The sequence below is a fragment of the Microcaecilia unicolor genome, chromosome 13 (assembly GCF_901765095.1).
Source record: "Microcaecilia unicolor chromosome 13, aMicUni1.1, whole genome shotgun sequence".
Taxonomy (NCBI): Eukaryota; Metazoa; Chordata; class Amphibia; order Gymnophiona; family Siphonopidae; genus Microcaecilia; species Microcaecilia unicolor.
In genome coordinates, this window is record NC_044043.1 from 59,541,009 (window position 1) to 59,559,060 (window position 18,052).

At 44.1% G+C, this 18,052-nt stretch overlaps 1 protein-coding gene across 1 annotated transcript in view; it reads right to left on the reverse strand.

The window, feature by feature from the left end:
• SUPT6H (SPT6 homolog, histone chaperone and transcription elongation factor) overlaps positions 1–18,052 on the reverse strand; it is a 126,106-nt gene that overhangs the window by 61,156 nt on the left and 46,898 nt on the right. Inside the window, exons 12-15 of the mRNA XM_030222091.1 lie at positions 17,468–17,619; positions 15,477–15,581; positions 8,604–8,733; positions 8,227–8,377 (exon numbers count right to left, since the gene is read on the reverse strand). Of these exons, the coding sequence (XP_030077951.1) occupies positions 8,227–8,377; positions 8,604–8,733; positions 15,477–15,581; positions 17,468–17,619 (538 nt within the window). The remainder of the gene's footprint in view (positions 1–8,226; positions 8,378–8,603; positions 8,734–15,476; positions 15,582–17,467; positions 17,620–18,052) is intronic.

Below are 18,052 nucleotides of genomic sequence, written 5' to 3' on the forward strand. Positions count from 1 at the left end.
AATGGTGACTGAGATAGAGCGCCTCATGAGGGGGGGGGGGGGGAGAAAGAATTTCAGCATTTATTTTATTGTGTTTCTGTTTTATAATTTATTTTGGTGTCAATTGTGAACTGCTTTGGACTTTTTGCCAGTAAGGCAGTATATAAATTTGTTATGCAAATAAAAACACAAACAGCTGTGATCATGGTTAAACAAAGACTGACATTACCACTGGAGCACAAGGGAATATGTGCACATGCTCAGAAAATTATTATAGAATTTTTCTGCACTCTGGGAGAAGGAATCCAAATCAGCTCTTTCCTGGTGATATCATCCTTTTTGTGCAGCTATAGCAATCCTGCTAATCCATGGAGAATACCAATTCCCAAGGAGAGAAACTGGAAAATCAGTCACACAGACTATTCATGGGAAGATGGGAGAACCACTCTCAATCTGGAGACTTAAAAGTGCAATATTGCAGACATAGCATAGCCAACAATACTAACATTTTCTATGCCTGGCATGCGTAATGGTCCTTCTGACTCTCAATGGCTACGAATTTGCATTAGAGGCTGACCAAATTTCAGATTTGGCACTGAAACAGAACCAAAATCCAGATTTCAACTGAAAACACTTCTGCATTTTCGGCCAAAAACAAAACTGTCCCCTCCCTCCCAATAGTCACTCTCTGCTACTGCTACCTCCCCCTCAAAAAACAAAGGGTCCTACTGGTCCAGTCAGCCATCTGACCCTATCTATCTTCTCTGCCCTCCCACCACCCAAAGGCCCTCCTCCAAGCCTACCTTTAAACAGCCTGGTGGTCTAACAGCGTCTTCTGGGCAAGCATGATCCCCAATTGCTCGTACTTCTGTAGGTTGCTCAGCAAAAATGGCTACCGAGACTGCCATGGGCAGTCTCAGCGACCATCTTGGGATTGGAAGCAGCAGCATAAACAGAAGTGACTGGAAGCTTGAAGTGGAACAATGAGACAATCTGCACACCAATCCTCAAAAAATGTGCCAAACTCGAACATACACAAAAGAAGTTGACCGCTTCTTAGAGCACAACGTAGTGGCAATGACTGCACTGGAATAGCCCTTCTTTGTCAAGTATGCTCTTTCAAGAGCCAAGCCGAGAGAACCAAGCTGGATCTTTCACAAGCACTGGCAGCAGCCGAAGCGGCTCCTCCACCAGAAGCCACATGAGATCTCCACATCACGGCTGACGCAGTCAGTTCAGAGCCACCAACACCACTAGATTAACATGAATGCGCTGAATGACTCTGCCTATCAGAGAGCACGGGGGAAATGCATTCAGAAGACCTGCCACAGGCCAGGGCTGCACCAGTGCATCGAGACCTTCTGCTCATCAGTGAGGAACCTGTGCGTTGGATGAGGACGCCATCAAGATCATGATGGGAAAATCTCATGGCCACTCAGAAGAGTGAAGGCCTCCCGACTCAGTCTCCACTCTCCCAAGTCCAGGAGATTCCTACTGAGATAGTCTGCCTGGACATTGTCCACATCTGCCATGTGAACAGTGAGGGGGGGCCACCAGCTGACATTCCGCCCAGGAAAGGAGCGGAGCTGTTTCCCTGGTCACGGACAGGCTCTTTGTGTTCCTTGATAGTTTACGTAGGCCACATGCACCGCCTTGCCTCGGAGAAGATACTGAAATGAGAGAAGCACCAATCTTATCGGTCTCATAAAGCCGGATCATACACTTCACAATACAGAAAAAGAGAGTCATCTAAGGGGAGAAGAAAACGCCAATTTATAACCATCTCTGATAATGTCCAGGACCTATTGGTCCGAGGTGATTTTGGCCCACTCGTAGTAGAAGATAGACAGCTGACTCTCTATCCGTATAAACGAACAGTGGACCGACACCCCATCATTGAGACGAGTGGTCGCATCACAGCACCAGTGGGTCGCTTATCCCCGCAAAAGGAAGAACACTGCTAAAATCTGGGGCTCTGGAAGTTGAAGCTTGACCCTGACAGTACTGGCGAGCCTCCCAAAAACAGGCCTCGCCACCCACGACCATGCTGTGGACTTGGGTTTGTCCTTGGGGTGCTGTTGTCGCTTAGAGTCCCCCAAATCTTTCACAATCTTCTCCAGGTCCTCTCCGAAGAGCAGCTTGCCCCAAAAAGGCAATCTAGTGAGGCGCTGCTTGGATGCCATATCCGCTGCCCAGTGATGAAGCCACAACAAACGGCTGGAAGAAACCCCAGTGCCATCTATTTGGCTGAAGCGCATACCAGGTCATAAAGGGAATCTGCCAAATAAGCCAGCCCTGATTCCATATGGCACACAACGGACCCCAGAGCAAAGACTATGCCCTCATCCTGCTCCAAAGCCTATTGAAACCAGCTAAGGAACGCCCCGGCGGCATAACAGCTACAGATAGAGGCCTGGAGAGTTAACACGGAAACCTCAAAGGCACACTTCAAAGAAGCCTCAAGACACCAATCTTGCATGTCTTTCAGTGCCACTCCACCCTCCACAGGCAGAGTAGTCTTCTTGGTAACTGCCGTCACCAGAGTGTCCACCGTGGGAAGGATAAATTTATCTACCTGGTCCGTGCCAACCGGGTAAAGGTGAGCCATTGCTTTAGCCATCTTAAGCTCCCCCCTCAGGGTCTGACCACTGAGCTGAAATAAGCTCTAGGATGGCCTCGTGTACTGGAAAAGACTTGGATGGCTTCCTCGTGCTGGCCATCTTAGGATTGACAGCGGCCGCGACCTGCACCTCCAGATCTGCAATGTTCAGCGCCTCCAAGGCACTAGAGATCAGCAAAGGTAAATCATCCTTATGAAAAAGGAGCACAGCGGTAGGATCATCAGACTCTCCCTGTAACAAATCACCCTCCTCCAGCTGATCCATGCAAAGATGGCCAGGAGACCCCAGAGAGTGCCGCCAGCAATGGAGAGGAGGAGATAGGGGCCAATGACCACATGTTGGGGTTTTTTTATTCTTCTCATTAGGTTTTGTTTTAAATTGAGCACATTTTAATTATTTACACTATGTTTACAGTGGAGTCTGTAATTAGGCTATGACACGGTCCCCAGAGAAGGCCATAATATTCTTCCCTCTGATCCTTTCACTTGCTATAAGAGATATAATAGTTTGGACAGGTGAGGCAGTAGGGTTTCTACATCCTTACGCCCACCCCGAGTCACAGTGTATAAGCCACTCCCAGGATCTGGGGTGACAGAGAAGACAAAGGCCAGGTTTCTTAGAGGAGGAAAGGTCTTTATTACTTACCAATCTTTGGATGATAACAAAGCAATATGGCAATATAACAGTCAGGCAAAGTAATTCGAGTAAAATAATTACACAATGAAGCAATTAGCCAATAGAGCAATTAGACAATTAGGTAATTACAGATAGCTACAAAGGCTCTGTTGATCATCTGACCCCCCCTAGACTAATACAGTATCACAGTGGCTTTATATACACTGGACTGAGCAGCAATCCCCCCTCCCAACTTGCAAGTTCAGCAAAATCATGTGTTACATCAGCTAATTTCTGTGTCACTCTATTGTTTACATAAGATGGCACCTACTATCTACTACTACTATTAAACATTTCTATAGGGCTACTAGACTTACTATCTCAATGTTTATGAAATTCAGCATCTTAAAATAGGTTCAAGTTTTCTTTTACAGAGGATTATAGACGCCATTTTGTTATAGGAATCTTCCAGTACCCAGGGCTTATCAAAGTGTTGTCTAGATCCTCAACACTTCTCTGTCTTCAAACCTTGTGGAGTAGTCTCAGTGACACCGACTCCGTCAGGGAGAGTGGAATAATGATCATAAGAGTCAGAGTGACCTCGGATACACAGCTTTTCACAGCTCTCAGCAAGATTGCTGCTGTATTACACAGAATGTTGAAGTCAGGGCTTTCAGAAAGATTCAGCCCTTAGCAAAAGTATAGAAAAGTTTAAGCCTTATAGTTATGCAGTTCATAGGTCATAAATGACCTGTCAGTGGTCAGAAAAGAGCACATCAATTCAACATATATTACTACACACTGTTTATTTAACATTTGTTATTTGCTTCTCATTGTGGTTTCACTCTTTTTGAGATGATTTGGTGGATCCTCCCTTTCCTTTCCTTTCCTTTCTTTTCTGCTCCTGGTACCAAAGTAGCATTGTTCTGACAGAAGGAACCTGCTACAGATCCTTAAATGCAGAGCATAGATCACGCATAAGAGAGCGCTAAAATATGTCTTGCTTTGAAAACCAACTTCTGGATTTTAAAAGACCTTCTGATACAGAATTGGCCAACAATCTCTACAGTAGTGAAATAACATGTTCCTTTACCCCTTTTGTGCCAAGCAGCCGTGCTGCAGTGTTCTGCAACAGGGTTCTTGACACACCTAGCAAGTCAGGCTTTCAAGATACCCACAATTACATGCACTGCCTCCATTCTTGCAAATCTCTCATGCATATTCATTATGGATATCCTGAAAAACCAACTGGCTAGGTGTGCCCCAAGGCCTACATTGAGAACTATGATCTAGATAAAACTAATGAATGGCCCACCCTCAGCGACTGACCACTACACAGCAGGATGAACTGCTGAACTGTAATTGATAAAATGAAAACTAAACAAAGGGGCACAGAACGTAAAACAGTTGGTCCGGGACGCCGCGGGTGCGTCGGAGGGGCTGATCTGAGGGTGATCCATCAGCGAACGCGGACTTGCCGCCATGAACTTGGGGGGAGCTGCCACTGAGGGACGTGAGCTGTTTTTTTTTTTTTTAAATGCCTATAAATTTGCATCTCATATTAAGATACTACATCTAGAACTGTAATCTGCCTCACTCATCCCATAGCATGATACTGCATTTAGAACTGCAATCTGCTTTAAATGCCTGTATTTTGCATCTAGAATGGTAATATGCCTATCTTTAACCTCATAGCATTATATTGCATCCAGAACTGTACTCTGCTTTAAATGCCGATAATCTGCCTGTATTTTACATCTAAAACTGTAATATGCCTATCTTTCACCTCATAGCAGTATAATGCATCCACAACTGTAATCTGCTTTAAATGCCGATAATTTGCATCTCATAACATGATACTGTATCTAGAACTGTAATTTGCTTTAAACCACTGCTTTTTAAAATCTGCATCTCACAGCATGATACTGCTTATAGAACTGTAACTTGCCTTTCTTAAACCAATGGTATTAAGATTTGATAACCGATTTGATATCCTCTAAAATGCTCTAAACTACACCAACTAATATACAAACTAATACTGATATGAATTCCAGTAAACTATTCCTAACTATCTACTGTCTCACTCTAATCCAACACACAATCATAATCCCTAGTATAGACAACAATAGTCCCACAACTCACAAACCACCCACACAAACCATACACAACATGCCTATTCAAAAAAATCAAAAAAGGCCACGAAAAACCTACTACCAACGGACACCATCAACAGAAAGAAAAGAAAGAACTTAAACTCACATATCAAGAAGACAGACAACTGATAAAAATTACCACTACCTCGAACCCAACTGAACACCACCAACTAATACAAATAGGCTACATCAATGCCAGATCGGCAGTTAATAAAACCACAACTATAACTGACTGGATTACTGATGAACATCTCGATTTCCTACTTATTAGCGAAACTTGGATCCATGACTCCAAAGATCCAATAATCCTAGAGCTGTGCCCCCCAGGATACAAAATTACCCACTGGACAAGAGAAGGAAAAAGAGGAGGAGGCATAGCAATAATTTATACATCTCAATTCACAGTCACAACAACAGCAGAATCTATGCTTCCCCAACTTGAAATATCAGTCAGAATCAACCACCCCAAACTACGTGATCACCTAAACCTAATCCTATTCTACAGACCCCCGGGCAACTGGCAAGACTCACAAACGCACTTTATGGATTTCATATCGAATACCTGCGTTTCCAACCAGGACCTTCTCATAGTAGGAGACATCAATCTTCATCTTGAAGACACCAACTCAAGCAATGTACGTGAATGCAAGGAATTCCTCCAACTATGGGAGCTTCACTGGCCAAGCATGCAACCCACCCATAACAAAGGACACATATTAGATATTATCACCCACAAATTCTCAGTAGAACATAATCTCACACTTATAAACACAAAGTGGACAGCCACGCCATGGTCCGATCACTACAAAGCAAACCTCTCCCTCCGCTGGAGAACAAAAAAGACAACAAAAACAAGAACAAAAAAAAACCTACACTACGAGAGGCAAATTAGATATTTGCCCCAATAGCCTAATAAGATCCGCCCCCAAACAATTCAAAGAAGACCTCATGAATCATGTAAACCACAGGCTTCAAAATGGTCTCTTTCCCACGGAGAAAGGAAACATCTTACTTACTCCGCTGCCAAAAGACGCTACGAAAAGCACAATGGACCTAACCAATTATCGCCCAGTAGCATCTATCCCGCTCATAACCAAACTCATGGAGGGCACAGTAACGAAATAACTCTCTGAATACCTAACTAAACACTCAATTCTTCATGAATCTCAATCAGGATTTCGGTCAAATCACAGCACCGAAACTGTACTAGTATCCGCAATGAACTCATTCAAACAAGCAATTGCAACTGGTAACAACATCTCCTCCTACAATTCGACATGTCCAGCGCCTTCGACATGGTTAATCATGGAATATTACTATAAATACTAGAATATTTTGGAGTAACAACGAACGCGGACATATCACCCACATGGATACCTGAATGTGGAGTTCCCCAGGGATCCCTTCTGTCACCAACTCTCTTCAACCTAATGATGATACCTTTAGCCAAACTTCTAGCCAATCAAAACCTTAATCCCTACATATACGCAGACAATGTCACGATTTAAATCCCATTCAAACACAATCTAAATGAAATCACCAACGAAATCAACCAAAGCCTCCAAATCATGCACTCCTGGGCGGGTGCATTCCAGCTGAAACTCAACACAGAAAAAACACAGTGTCTTGTACTTACCTCACAACACAACAAAAACAACTACTTCACTATAACCACACCATACTGCTCTCTCCCCATTGCACAAAATCTGAAAATTCTTGGAGTTACTATTGACCGAAACCTCACACTCGATGCTCACGTGAAGAACACAACGAAAAAGATGTTCCACTCCATGTGGAAACTCAAAAGAGTAAAACCTTTCTTCCCGAGATACATATTCCTTACCCTAGTACAGTCAATGGTAATAAGTCATCTGGACTACTGCAATGCACTGTACGCTGGCTGCAAAGAACAGACTATCAAAAAACTCCAAACAGCCCACAATACCGTGCCAGACTCACATTTGGAAAAACCAAATACGAAAGTGCAAAACCCCTAAGAGAGAAACTTTACTGGCTCCCACTCAAGGAACGCATTGCGTTCAAGATCTGCACGATTGTACACAAAATCATTCATGCAGACGCCCCCCCGATCTACATACTAAACCTCGTGGACTTGCCCCCCAGGAACGCCATAAGATCATCCCGCAAATTTCTCAACCTGCACTTCCCCAGCTGTAAAGGACTAAAATACAAGCTGACTGATACACGCCACCACCTTCTCTTACATGAGCACGCAGCTGTGGAATGCATTACCTACAGCCCTGAAAGCTATTGACGAAATAACCAACTTCCGCAAATCTTTGAAAACACATCTTTTCAACAAGGCCTACAAAGAGAACCCATAAACTCACAAAACTACCTCACCAATCCTTCTAATTATTAAAGTCCACCTTCCATACTATCCTGCCTAACACCTTCCTTTTCTCTTCTCTTATTTAATCTCTATACAATACTAAACGTATCTGATATCATGGAAGGACTATGTCATAACAAACTCTGTAAGCCACATTCAGCCTGCAAATAGGTGGGAAAATGTGGGATACAAATGCAATAAATAAATAAATAAATATGATCATCCAATGTCAAACTCCTGCCAGACACCCAGAATCTGGCTAGGTGTGTCCCAAGGCCTATGTTGAGAACTACGATCTAGATAAAACTAATGAATGGACCACCCTCGGTGACTATCAGTACACAGCAGGAAGAACTGCTGAACTGTGATAAACCTAATCAAGTAATAATATGATCATCTAATGTCAAACTCCTGCCCAGACACCCAGAATCTGAACAGAATAGTTGGAATCTGGGCTTCTCTCACACAGACTTTAAAATCTGCTTACAACTCCCTTTTTTCTTACCTTTTTGCCTTTCTTGGTTGGTGTTACGTTGATTTTGGCCCTTTCTTGGAAGGTCTGTCTAAGAACCTGCCTGACCAGTGGCTCTCGAGCTATCTGCAGAGCAACCATGTAGCGGGCTCCTTCCAGCACTGCCTCAGCAGTATTAAACTGACTAAGAGAGAGAGAGAGAGAGAGAAAACAACCCATCAGTACAAAAACACAGCAGGCAGTACTTTTTACTTTGGAGTACATGAACAGATTGGGAAAGTATTATACTTAAATGATTGGCACATAGCGGAGCTGGACAACACTTGGCTTACAGCTTTTGGGATGAACTCTTAAGTCACCTCTACCCTCCATTCTTCTACAAGCTGCTGTACACTGAGTGAAAAACTGACCTGCACACGTAGTCCTTTGCCAGTTCCAGGGGCTCTGCAGGAAATTGCTCCGTCTCGTGCCGCTGGTAACTGTCCCGGAGGTTCTCTCCAAACTGCTCAGGTGTCAGCCCAAATTTCTTGGCTAGGCCATCTATGGGAAGATGGAGGGTTGTCAACAAGAACAATACCTATATTTAAAGAATGCTACTACAATCATACAAGGTGCTATGCACCCTGTTTCCAGAGTCCAAGCATAGCTCCTGGTACCTCCTATGGGTTATCATCATACTATCCAGATCAACACACAGTGTAAGCAACCGTTGTTTTCCTCTGCCCAACCAAGTTTAGTACTGCTGCCAGAACAGGAGAGAAAAAAAAAACTTTAATATAATAAACCTCTGATTAAGGGAACATTAGTTCTTACCTGCAAATTTACTTTTCGTTAATCCCTCCAGACTGGTCCCAACTGTTGGGTTATGCATGTCTACCAGCAGGTGGGGACCGAGAACTTCTGACTCTTGAAATATCAGTCAGAATCAACCACCCCAAACTACGAGAGCCAGAATAAACTAGCAGAGCAGACTTCCATCCCATGTAATGCCCCTTCCCCCTCAGTGCTCCCTTTCCATCACTAATTCAGCTGCTCTACACTTGAAACCAGAATCATACAGCCCATGTACATTTGCTGAACTTATGTCATATCAAACTGCTACTTTATTCTTTTCCTTTTTCTGCAGAACTATTGAGAAAGAAGTAAACCAAACCAAAACCTTGCAGTGCAAAACACCCTCTTCTAGAACACTACCAAAGAAGAAATTAGTCCTTACTTGCTAATTTTCTTTCCTTTAGACCATCCAGACCAGTCAGGATGCTTGGGTTATGCATGCCTACCAACAGAAGGAGACTGAGAACACCTGACTTTAACCATTGTATATCAACCCTGTGCAGCCCAACCAGTCAGTATTTAGAAAACAAAGCAGAGAAAGAAAAACACTCTAGAACCCCATACTCTGGCCAACAAATGACACAGTGCTTCCGTAGACTGCTATCACGCACTATTCGAGAGATCATTGTGTGGCTTTTTTTTTTGTTGTGTTTTGTTAGTAGACACATGTATTAGCGAAACAGCCACAGCACCCTCCAAAAAAACACAGCAGCAAGCACCACACGATAAGCTGGGAGGGCTCTTGACCAGTGTGAAGGGTCTAAAGGAAAGAAAATTAGCAGGTAAAGCCTAATTTCTCCTTCCTTAGCAACCCTCCAAACCAGTCAAGATGCTTGTGAAGTCCAAAGCAGTATTCTCTAAGGGTGGGACCCCCGAAACCAGAAGTTAAAAACAGCTACCACAAAACCAGCATTCCCTTTTTACTGCACATCAATCCTGTAATGCTTCATGAAGTAATGGAATGAAGACCACACCGCCAACCTGTAGATGTCCTGCAGCAGAATCAAACTGCTCTCCACCCAGGAGGCTGTATTCCCTAAGTATAGCGTAGCATAATGGTTAGTGCAGCGAGCTTTGATCCTGGAGACATGGGTTCAATTTCCACTACAGCTCATGACCTTGGGCAAGTCAATTAACCCTTCATTTCCCCAGGTACAAAAAAAAAAAAAAAACTTAGAATGTGAGCCCTCTAGGGACAGAGAAATTACTTGCATCTAGTAGCGCTACAGAAATGATTAGTAATAGTAGTAGTTGTAGCTAAGCACCAATGGACCTTTGAGCAAATACACCGATGCAACTGTCTCCTTGGAAGCTGCCCCTCCTTCCTTCGGACCACCTTACAAGACAGACAACCGATCCGAGACATGAAGCTCCTCTGTCCTCTTCAGATAATGCTACGCTGATCCTTACCCCCTGCCTTATCTTCCAAAACCGGCAAGGAGATAACCTGATTCACATGAAAGTCCAACACCACCCTGGCCAAAAAAGATGGAACCAACTTCAAAGTAACCTTCTCCCTGGAAAAAAGAGCAAGAAGGGTTCCCTACAAGGTAAGGCCTACAACTCTGAAATCCTCCTGGCCGAAGAAACTACTACCAAAAACTCCACCTTTAAAGTGAGATCCTTGCAGGTGCTCGACTCCAGTGGCTCAAAAGGAGAACCAACCAAAACCTCCAAAACGAGATTCAAGTCCTAAGGAGGCACAAAGGGGAACCACTGATGCTGAAGAAGCTTCACCCCGTGAAGGAAACAAACCACAAGCCAAGGCCACCACTCGCACCTTCAAGTAAGACAATGCCAGGCCCTTTGTTCAGACCATTCTGCAGAAATTCCAGAGGCTGGTAAGACCTATCCTGGTACCAGTTCTCAAAAATATGCCACACCCTAATATAAACCAAGGAAGTCAACCGTATCAGCGACTGCAACATTGTGGAAATCAGCTTGGAGGAAAAAGCCTTCTTCTTCAGCTGAGCCCTCTCAAGAGCCAGGCTGTAAGCGAGAATGGAGTTGGATCAGGCATCACAATTGGATCTTGATGCAACAAGTCAACCGACCCCTAAAAAGGCAGAGGATCCTGCACCAACAGACAGATCAAGGCCCCCTACCATGGACGGAGTGGCCATCTGGAGCGACCAGAAATCACTGGACCCGAATGGCGCTCTATTCATTGGATGACCTGACCCACTAAGGGCCAAGGAGAAAATACGTAAAGAAGAACTTGAGCCAGTCATGGAAAAAAAATCAAAGCATTAATCCCTTCGGAACGAGGATCCTTCCGACGACTGAAGAAATGAGGCACCTGAGCATTGCTGGACATTGCCATGAGATCCACGTGAGGTATGCCCCACAAAACAGACCTGTGAAGTGACCATTCACGAGAATCTAAAGTGTGCCTATTCAGAAAATCTGCTTGCACGTTGTCCACGCCAGCCATGTGCACTGCGATGACCTGAAGATGCAACTCTTCCCAATTTACCAGCAATGCTGTCTCCTCCACCACAGCGCGGCTCTTCGTACTACCCTGCCGACTGACATAAGCCATGGCCATAGCATTGTCTGAGAGGACCTGCATTACCCTGCTGACGAGGAGCGAACAGAAGTACTTCAGAGCCAACCTGATCGCCCGAGTCTCTAGCCGATTGATCAACCAGCGGCCCTGAGCCACCTGAACAAGACAAGGGACCACGCCAAGCCCACCAAGACTGATGTCCATGGTGACAACTTTCCACTCCAGTGGATCCAGAGGCATGTCCTTCTCCAGATGGACAATGCAAAGCCACCACTGCACCGTCAATTCAGGAGGTTCCAAACTAACGCCCCTCAATGTCTCAAGTAACCACGAGTCATTTTCCAACTAATCAAAAATTCCCATCAGGGCATCAAGAGTCATTGTCATCAAATGGTCTAAAGTCTCTTCCCCACCAAACCTCCCAACCCCCCCTCGCTCCCCACCCCTGGGTTTCCATGGTGTACTGTCAACATTAAGAATTCTACTACGCGCTACCGGGGTTAATGATTCCCAGAAAGGCGACCACCTCCGACAATAAGCATCCCCTTTGGATGAGGCCAGGTCTCCCACCCCCCTACGTTCTAATGCACATAAGGAAATCATTCTAGACCTCCATTGCTGATAAGTGGGGGCTTCTGCCGTTATCCATTGGTGAAGGATTACTTTCTTATCCATAAGAACCGCCCGTTTCAAAAAGGGCCCAAGTCCCACAGCCCCTGGGGCCGATAACTTGAACTGGTCAAATAAAAGAGATGCATAGGGGGTCCAGGTCACTCCCCAGAGAGCCAACACATGCCCAGCCATCCGTTTCCAAAACTCTAGAACCCTGGGGCACTGCCAGAACATGTGACCAAGAACCGCCAAGGAGCGAGCACACTTGGCACAGGTGTCATCAGCTCTCATGGCTGGCCTCATCGCCCTGTGTGGGGAAAAATACATTCTCATTACAAACTTATAAAGAGTTTCTCTCAGTGTCACGTTCTCCGTCACTTTAGGAATATTTAACATGTAAGTTTTTAATTGCTCGCCCTTCAGATTCAAAGAAAACTCATTATTCCACTGGGTTGCCAGTTTCTCATAATCTACCTCCCCCAACTCCATCAGCCTTCTTAAAGTCTCCCTTACCATTATCAGTTTGGTCGCTCTTCTTTGAATCTTTTCTAATTCCACTATTCTTTTTTGAGATAAAGCGACCAGAACTGAATGCAATACTCAAGGTGTGGACATACCATGGAGCAATACAAAGGCATTATAGTATTTTTGGTCTTATTCACCAACCCTTTCCTAATAATTCCTTGCATCCTGTTTCCTTTCTTGGCAGCCACCTCACAGTGAGCAGAAGATTTTAGTGTATTATCTACAACGACACCCGTAATCTTTTTCTTGAGCGCTGGCCCCCAAGGTGGACCCTAGCATCAGGTAACTATGATTCAGATTATTCTTTCCAATGTGCATCACACCTTGCATCTGTCCACATTAAACTTCATGTGCCATTTGGATGCCCAGTCTTCCAATTTCCTTAGGTCTTCCTGCAATATTTCACAGTCCTTCCCACTATTCCAGAACCTGTGGGATAGTTGTGTACATCAACCAGCAGATGAAGACAGAGAACTGAAAACTGAGCTGAGATCTCTCTCTTGGCATCCAGTCCAGCTCCTTAGTATTTACATAGACAAGCAGTAAGGATAATACTCAGAATACAAACAACAACCTTAAACAATTCGCTAACCTAACACTAACCAGACGAGCAAACAAGTGTGACCCCTTTTCATCTCTGGACAACTTGCAGAGAACAAGGGAGATATGCAGGAAACACAATGCAAGGCGAGTCATTCTTTGACCCTTTACTTTGCACCAAGTACATAAGTGTTGCCATACTGGGACAAATACGACTCTGCAGTCTCAAATTACCTGAAAAGCTTAACTGGAGACCAGCTGACCAACTAGACCAGAACAAATCACTCAGAACCAGAGGCTGAAAATTGTGCCCATCAACTTGCTGGAGATAGAAAATACTGAGGAGCTGGACTGGATGCCAAGAGAGACATGTCTCAGCTCAGTCTTCAGTTCTCTACCTCCACCTGCTGGTTGATGGACACAACTATCCCACAGGTTCTGGAATAGTGGGAAGCTAAATGGAAGTCATGAATGATTCATAGGGGAGAATCTAGAGACCTTACGAATACCTTTAACTAAAGGATCCACCTTACATGGGGCATCTTCTTTAGAGAATCTTCTTCAAAACGAAGCATGGAAGTGACCTGCGCTCCAGAAACGTATCTCTGTGAAAGATATGCACAACAGAAGGATCTTTACTCTGAGGAAAATCCCAGCATCTTCACTGGGTACTTCCCACTCATCCTGCACCTCTTCATCTGGTGCCTGTTCATCAATGGACCACCAGGCAGCCTCCTGCAGGGGGTCATCTTTCCAATCCAGCCTCTGCTATTAACAGCCACCAACAAAACCCTGGTTATCAACCTCTCCAGGTCTAAAAGCCATCCAAGACTGCACAGGCTTACTACATCTGCCACCTACTGTAGACTGAGAACATACTGGCTCTCTGAGATCTGTACAGGATACTTACAGGATCACTTAAGAGTCATACATTCTCAGTCTCCATTTGCTGGTAGGCGTGCATAACCCATCAGTCGGGACTAATCTGGAAGATGACAAGGAATGGAATGCTTGTGGAGCTCCACCCCCAGGAAAACATGGGAGGTTCTTTGCAACTCTGCTGCACACAAGGATCAGTCACTATACTCAAAGACTTGAATTTACTGCTCAGACTCAATACATACATGTACCAATGTAAGGAAATACTGTTTCTGTGAAGAGACACTGGTACAATTAAACTGAAGCAGTAGCACAACTATGAACAGAGGGTGGGGCACAGAGACCAAGACTAGTCAAGCCCCTAAAATATGTCTTCTGTTCTCTTTCTTTTTTAGCGAAAACTTTTTGTTTTGTTAAAAATCATGGGGTCAAACACAGCAATCCAAGCAAGGCCTAACTGACGCAGAGCTGCACAGCTACTCACATACCATCTGGAGACTGAGAAATACTGGCTGACTCAGGGTTGCACAGGACCTTATAGGATGATGACACTCAGTAGTCCTCAGTCTCCCCATCTACTAGTAGGAGGTTATATACCCACTCATTGGTCTGGAGAGATAAGGAACGGTAAATGGATTTCTACCCCGCTATTACCTCGTAGTTCTAAGCGGGTTACAGCTATTTAAGAAGCCAGTTTCATTTAACTGGGATAAAGGAGCATAATAATAAATTTAGTGATTAAGAATAAATAGTAATCAGTAGTTAGCGTGGGACACAAATTTCTGAAACAGAAGTGTTTTCAAAATTTTCCTAAAAAGAATATAGGACTGAGCAGATTTAAATATAGGTGAAATCGTAGTCCATAATCTTGCTGCTTGAAATGCCAACCCTAATTCAATGAAACGTAATCTCTTTTTACCTTTCGATAATTGAAAAGAATAACCTACAGTACCAGTATGTCTTGTTCTTAAAGCATAAATGAATATAAAATGTGGATATAGATAGTCTGGTGCCAAGCCATGTAGAAACTTAAAGAAAAAACACACCAATTCGAAATAGATTCTAGCCTTGATGGGCAACCAGTGTAATGATAAATAACTGGAAGTGATCCTAATTGTATTTAGACAATCTAAAAATCACTCGAACTGCTGTATTCTGTATTGTTTGCAGTCTCCTCATCATGCTGCTTTAATCCACATATAATATTCAAAAATCTAGTCAAATGAAAAAACTGGTATAAAACCAGGCAGCAGGAGCTGCAGATCTGATTTGGCTGCCCTGAACACGAATTGTATTCCTATTGTTTGTTATAATCCACTCTGTACACCCTACAGGGTACAAGGGCAGAACAGAAATTAGTAAACCAAATCTACAGCAGCAATACCTAAGCCAGCATTTTGACAGATAGTATACATGTCCCTGCGAGATGCCTGCTTCAGTTCAGGTCCCTTTTGTTCTTCATCATCCTGCTCCTCAGCCTCTCCTTCTCCTGCAAAGAAACATTCAGAGTCTTGAGACAGTGTCCATAGACAGAGTAGTAGAATGTATTTTATTTATTTAACACATTTATACCCCACATTTTCCAACTAGTTGTAGGCTCAATGTGGCTTACACAATACCATAGTGCAGGCTACAGTTAGTAAAATACAATTAAACAATGTAATAATAAGATAGTAATCGTATATGCAACGTATAAAACAACAGAGATAAAAGATAATAGAGTCCATGAATTTTACTATAACAATAAGATAAGGAGTTGATTCTTGCTCTACCACTGACAATGAGGCCATAAATACCATACTTATCATAGGTAACTGGTACAAGAGGCCTTCCCCAAACCCAGAAGCACTGGCTGGAGCATAGAGTCAGTTTAAGATTAAGAGCAGGGATGGCAACAGGACAGTGACTGGAGGCAGCAAACTGGAGAACTTCCAAGCAGGCTGCAGCTCTAATTCCCCATCTGCTACCCTGATTTGCTCATTCTATAGAACCCAAGACCACCCCCTCCCTTCTACTCTTCTGCTTCAACCTATATAAACAACAATCTCTAGCCACCTATGGTGACAACTGCCTGCACACTTCAAATTATCACAGCTGCAATGAGGTATCCTAGATAATAATTCTCACCTCCAACAGCATGTGCTTGGGACCGTGCCTGCCGGAAGTGGTCTGCTAGGCAGGCACACACTGACCTCAGTGACATCAGTGACAGACAATTTGGCAAAGCAAAACAATCTGAGTGCTGGCCATTAGGACACAGGGTTGATAGGAGAGTTTTAAAAGACTGAAGGAACCGAAAGTGTTAAATGGGAGGAGGGGGGGAGTTCTGAACGACTGAAAGACATGAACATTTGGGAAAGGAAAACAATCTGAATGCTGGCCATTAGGACACAGGGTAGATAGGAGAGTTTTAAAAGACTGAAGGAAACGAAAAAGTGTTAAACTGGAGAGGGGGGGGGGGGGGGGGAGTTGTGAATGACTGAAAGACATGCAAATTTGGGACAGGAAAACAATCTCAATGCTGGCCATTAGCACACAGGGTACATAGGAGAGTTTTAAAAGACTGAAGGAACCAAAAGTGCTCGGGGGGGGGGGGGGGGGGGGCAAGTTCTGAATGAATGAAAGAAATGAAAATTTACGAGAGGAACACAATCTGAATGCCGAGCATTTGTACACAGGGTAGATAGGACACTTTAAAAAAAAAAAAAAAATGAAGGACGTGAAAGTATTACATCTTGGGGGAGGGATGAGGAGGAAAGTGGTGGGGTATCCAGATACTGGGCGTTAGGGCCACGGGGGTACATAGACTTTTGAAAGCCTTAAGGAACCCAAAGTGTGGGAAGGAGGAGGAAAAGGAGGGGAGGGAACGGGGTGAGAGGCATTAGGAACAGGGGAGGGGGCCCTGTCACACACTCTCATTCTCACACACACACTGTCACACAGACAGTCTCACTCTGTCACACACCCGCACATTCACTCTGGCTCTCTCTCAAACATACACACTCCCAGGAAAACCTTGCTAGCGCCCGTTTCATTCATTCCAGAAACGGGCCTTTTTTACTAGTTCAGAATAAGTTTGTCTTCCTTCCCATACAGATCATACATCAGTGGAAGTGAGGCATGTCATGTAGTACCAGAGGTTTATTTAGGTGTTTTTCTGAAATATTACACAGCACAATATGCTGGTATCTAACCTAGATGAAAGGGTCATAAATCCAAACCCTTTAAAAGTTCAGTTTATTCTATATTCAAGAGGCCCACGTTTGTGAGGAGTGGTATGTGGAAACACAACTGAACACAAAATAAAAAGAACATTTTTCTGTTTGCCTGTCCTGTGCCATAATGTTGCCAAAAATCCTGGAAAAAGGGACACACCTTCCTCCTCCTCTCCCTCCTCACGAATGCGCTTCTGCTTCTTGCGACTACTCTTGGCAGCATTCTGCATCTTGGGAATGTCTCGGCCATAATACAGCAGGAAGTGGTTGTACACATCCTTCAGTTCATCCATGGACTGCACATCTTTCAGCCTATAAAGGGAAAGAAGTGGGAGGTGAGGGGATGATTGTGGATTTATCTAATGCCTTTTCCAGTAGTATATCAAAGTTGAGTTACATTCAGGTACACTAGGTATTTTCCTATGATAGGCTTACAAAGCGAAATTGCTTACTTGTAACAGTGGTTCTCTGTAGACGACAGGGAAATGCAGCCACACTCAGAGATGACATCATCCAACAGAGCCTCAGGTGCCGGAGTGGTTCTTCAGCTTACAGATGTCAAGAGTTTGACATCTTTGACCATGAGTGGGAGTTCCCGCACCACCTCGGTCTCCCTCCTCTGCCTCAGTCTACCATAAAGCTAAATGAAGTGCTGATCGGCACTTCACCTGCACTTCCACCTAGAACACCCCCACATTTGAGGATTTCTCCAACTTACTTTTTCAACCTTTGAATAGCAGAGGCA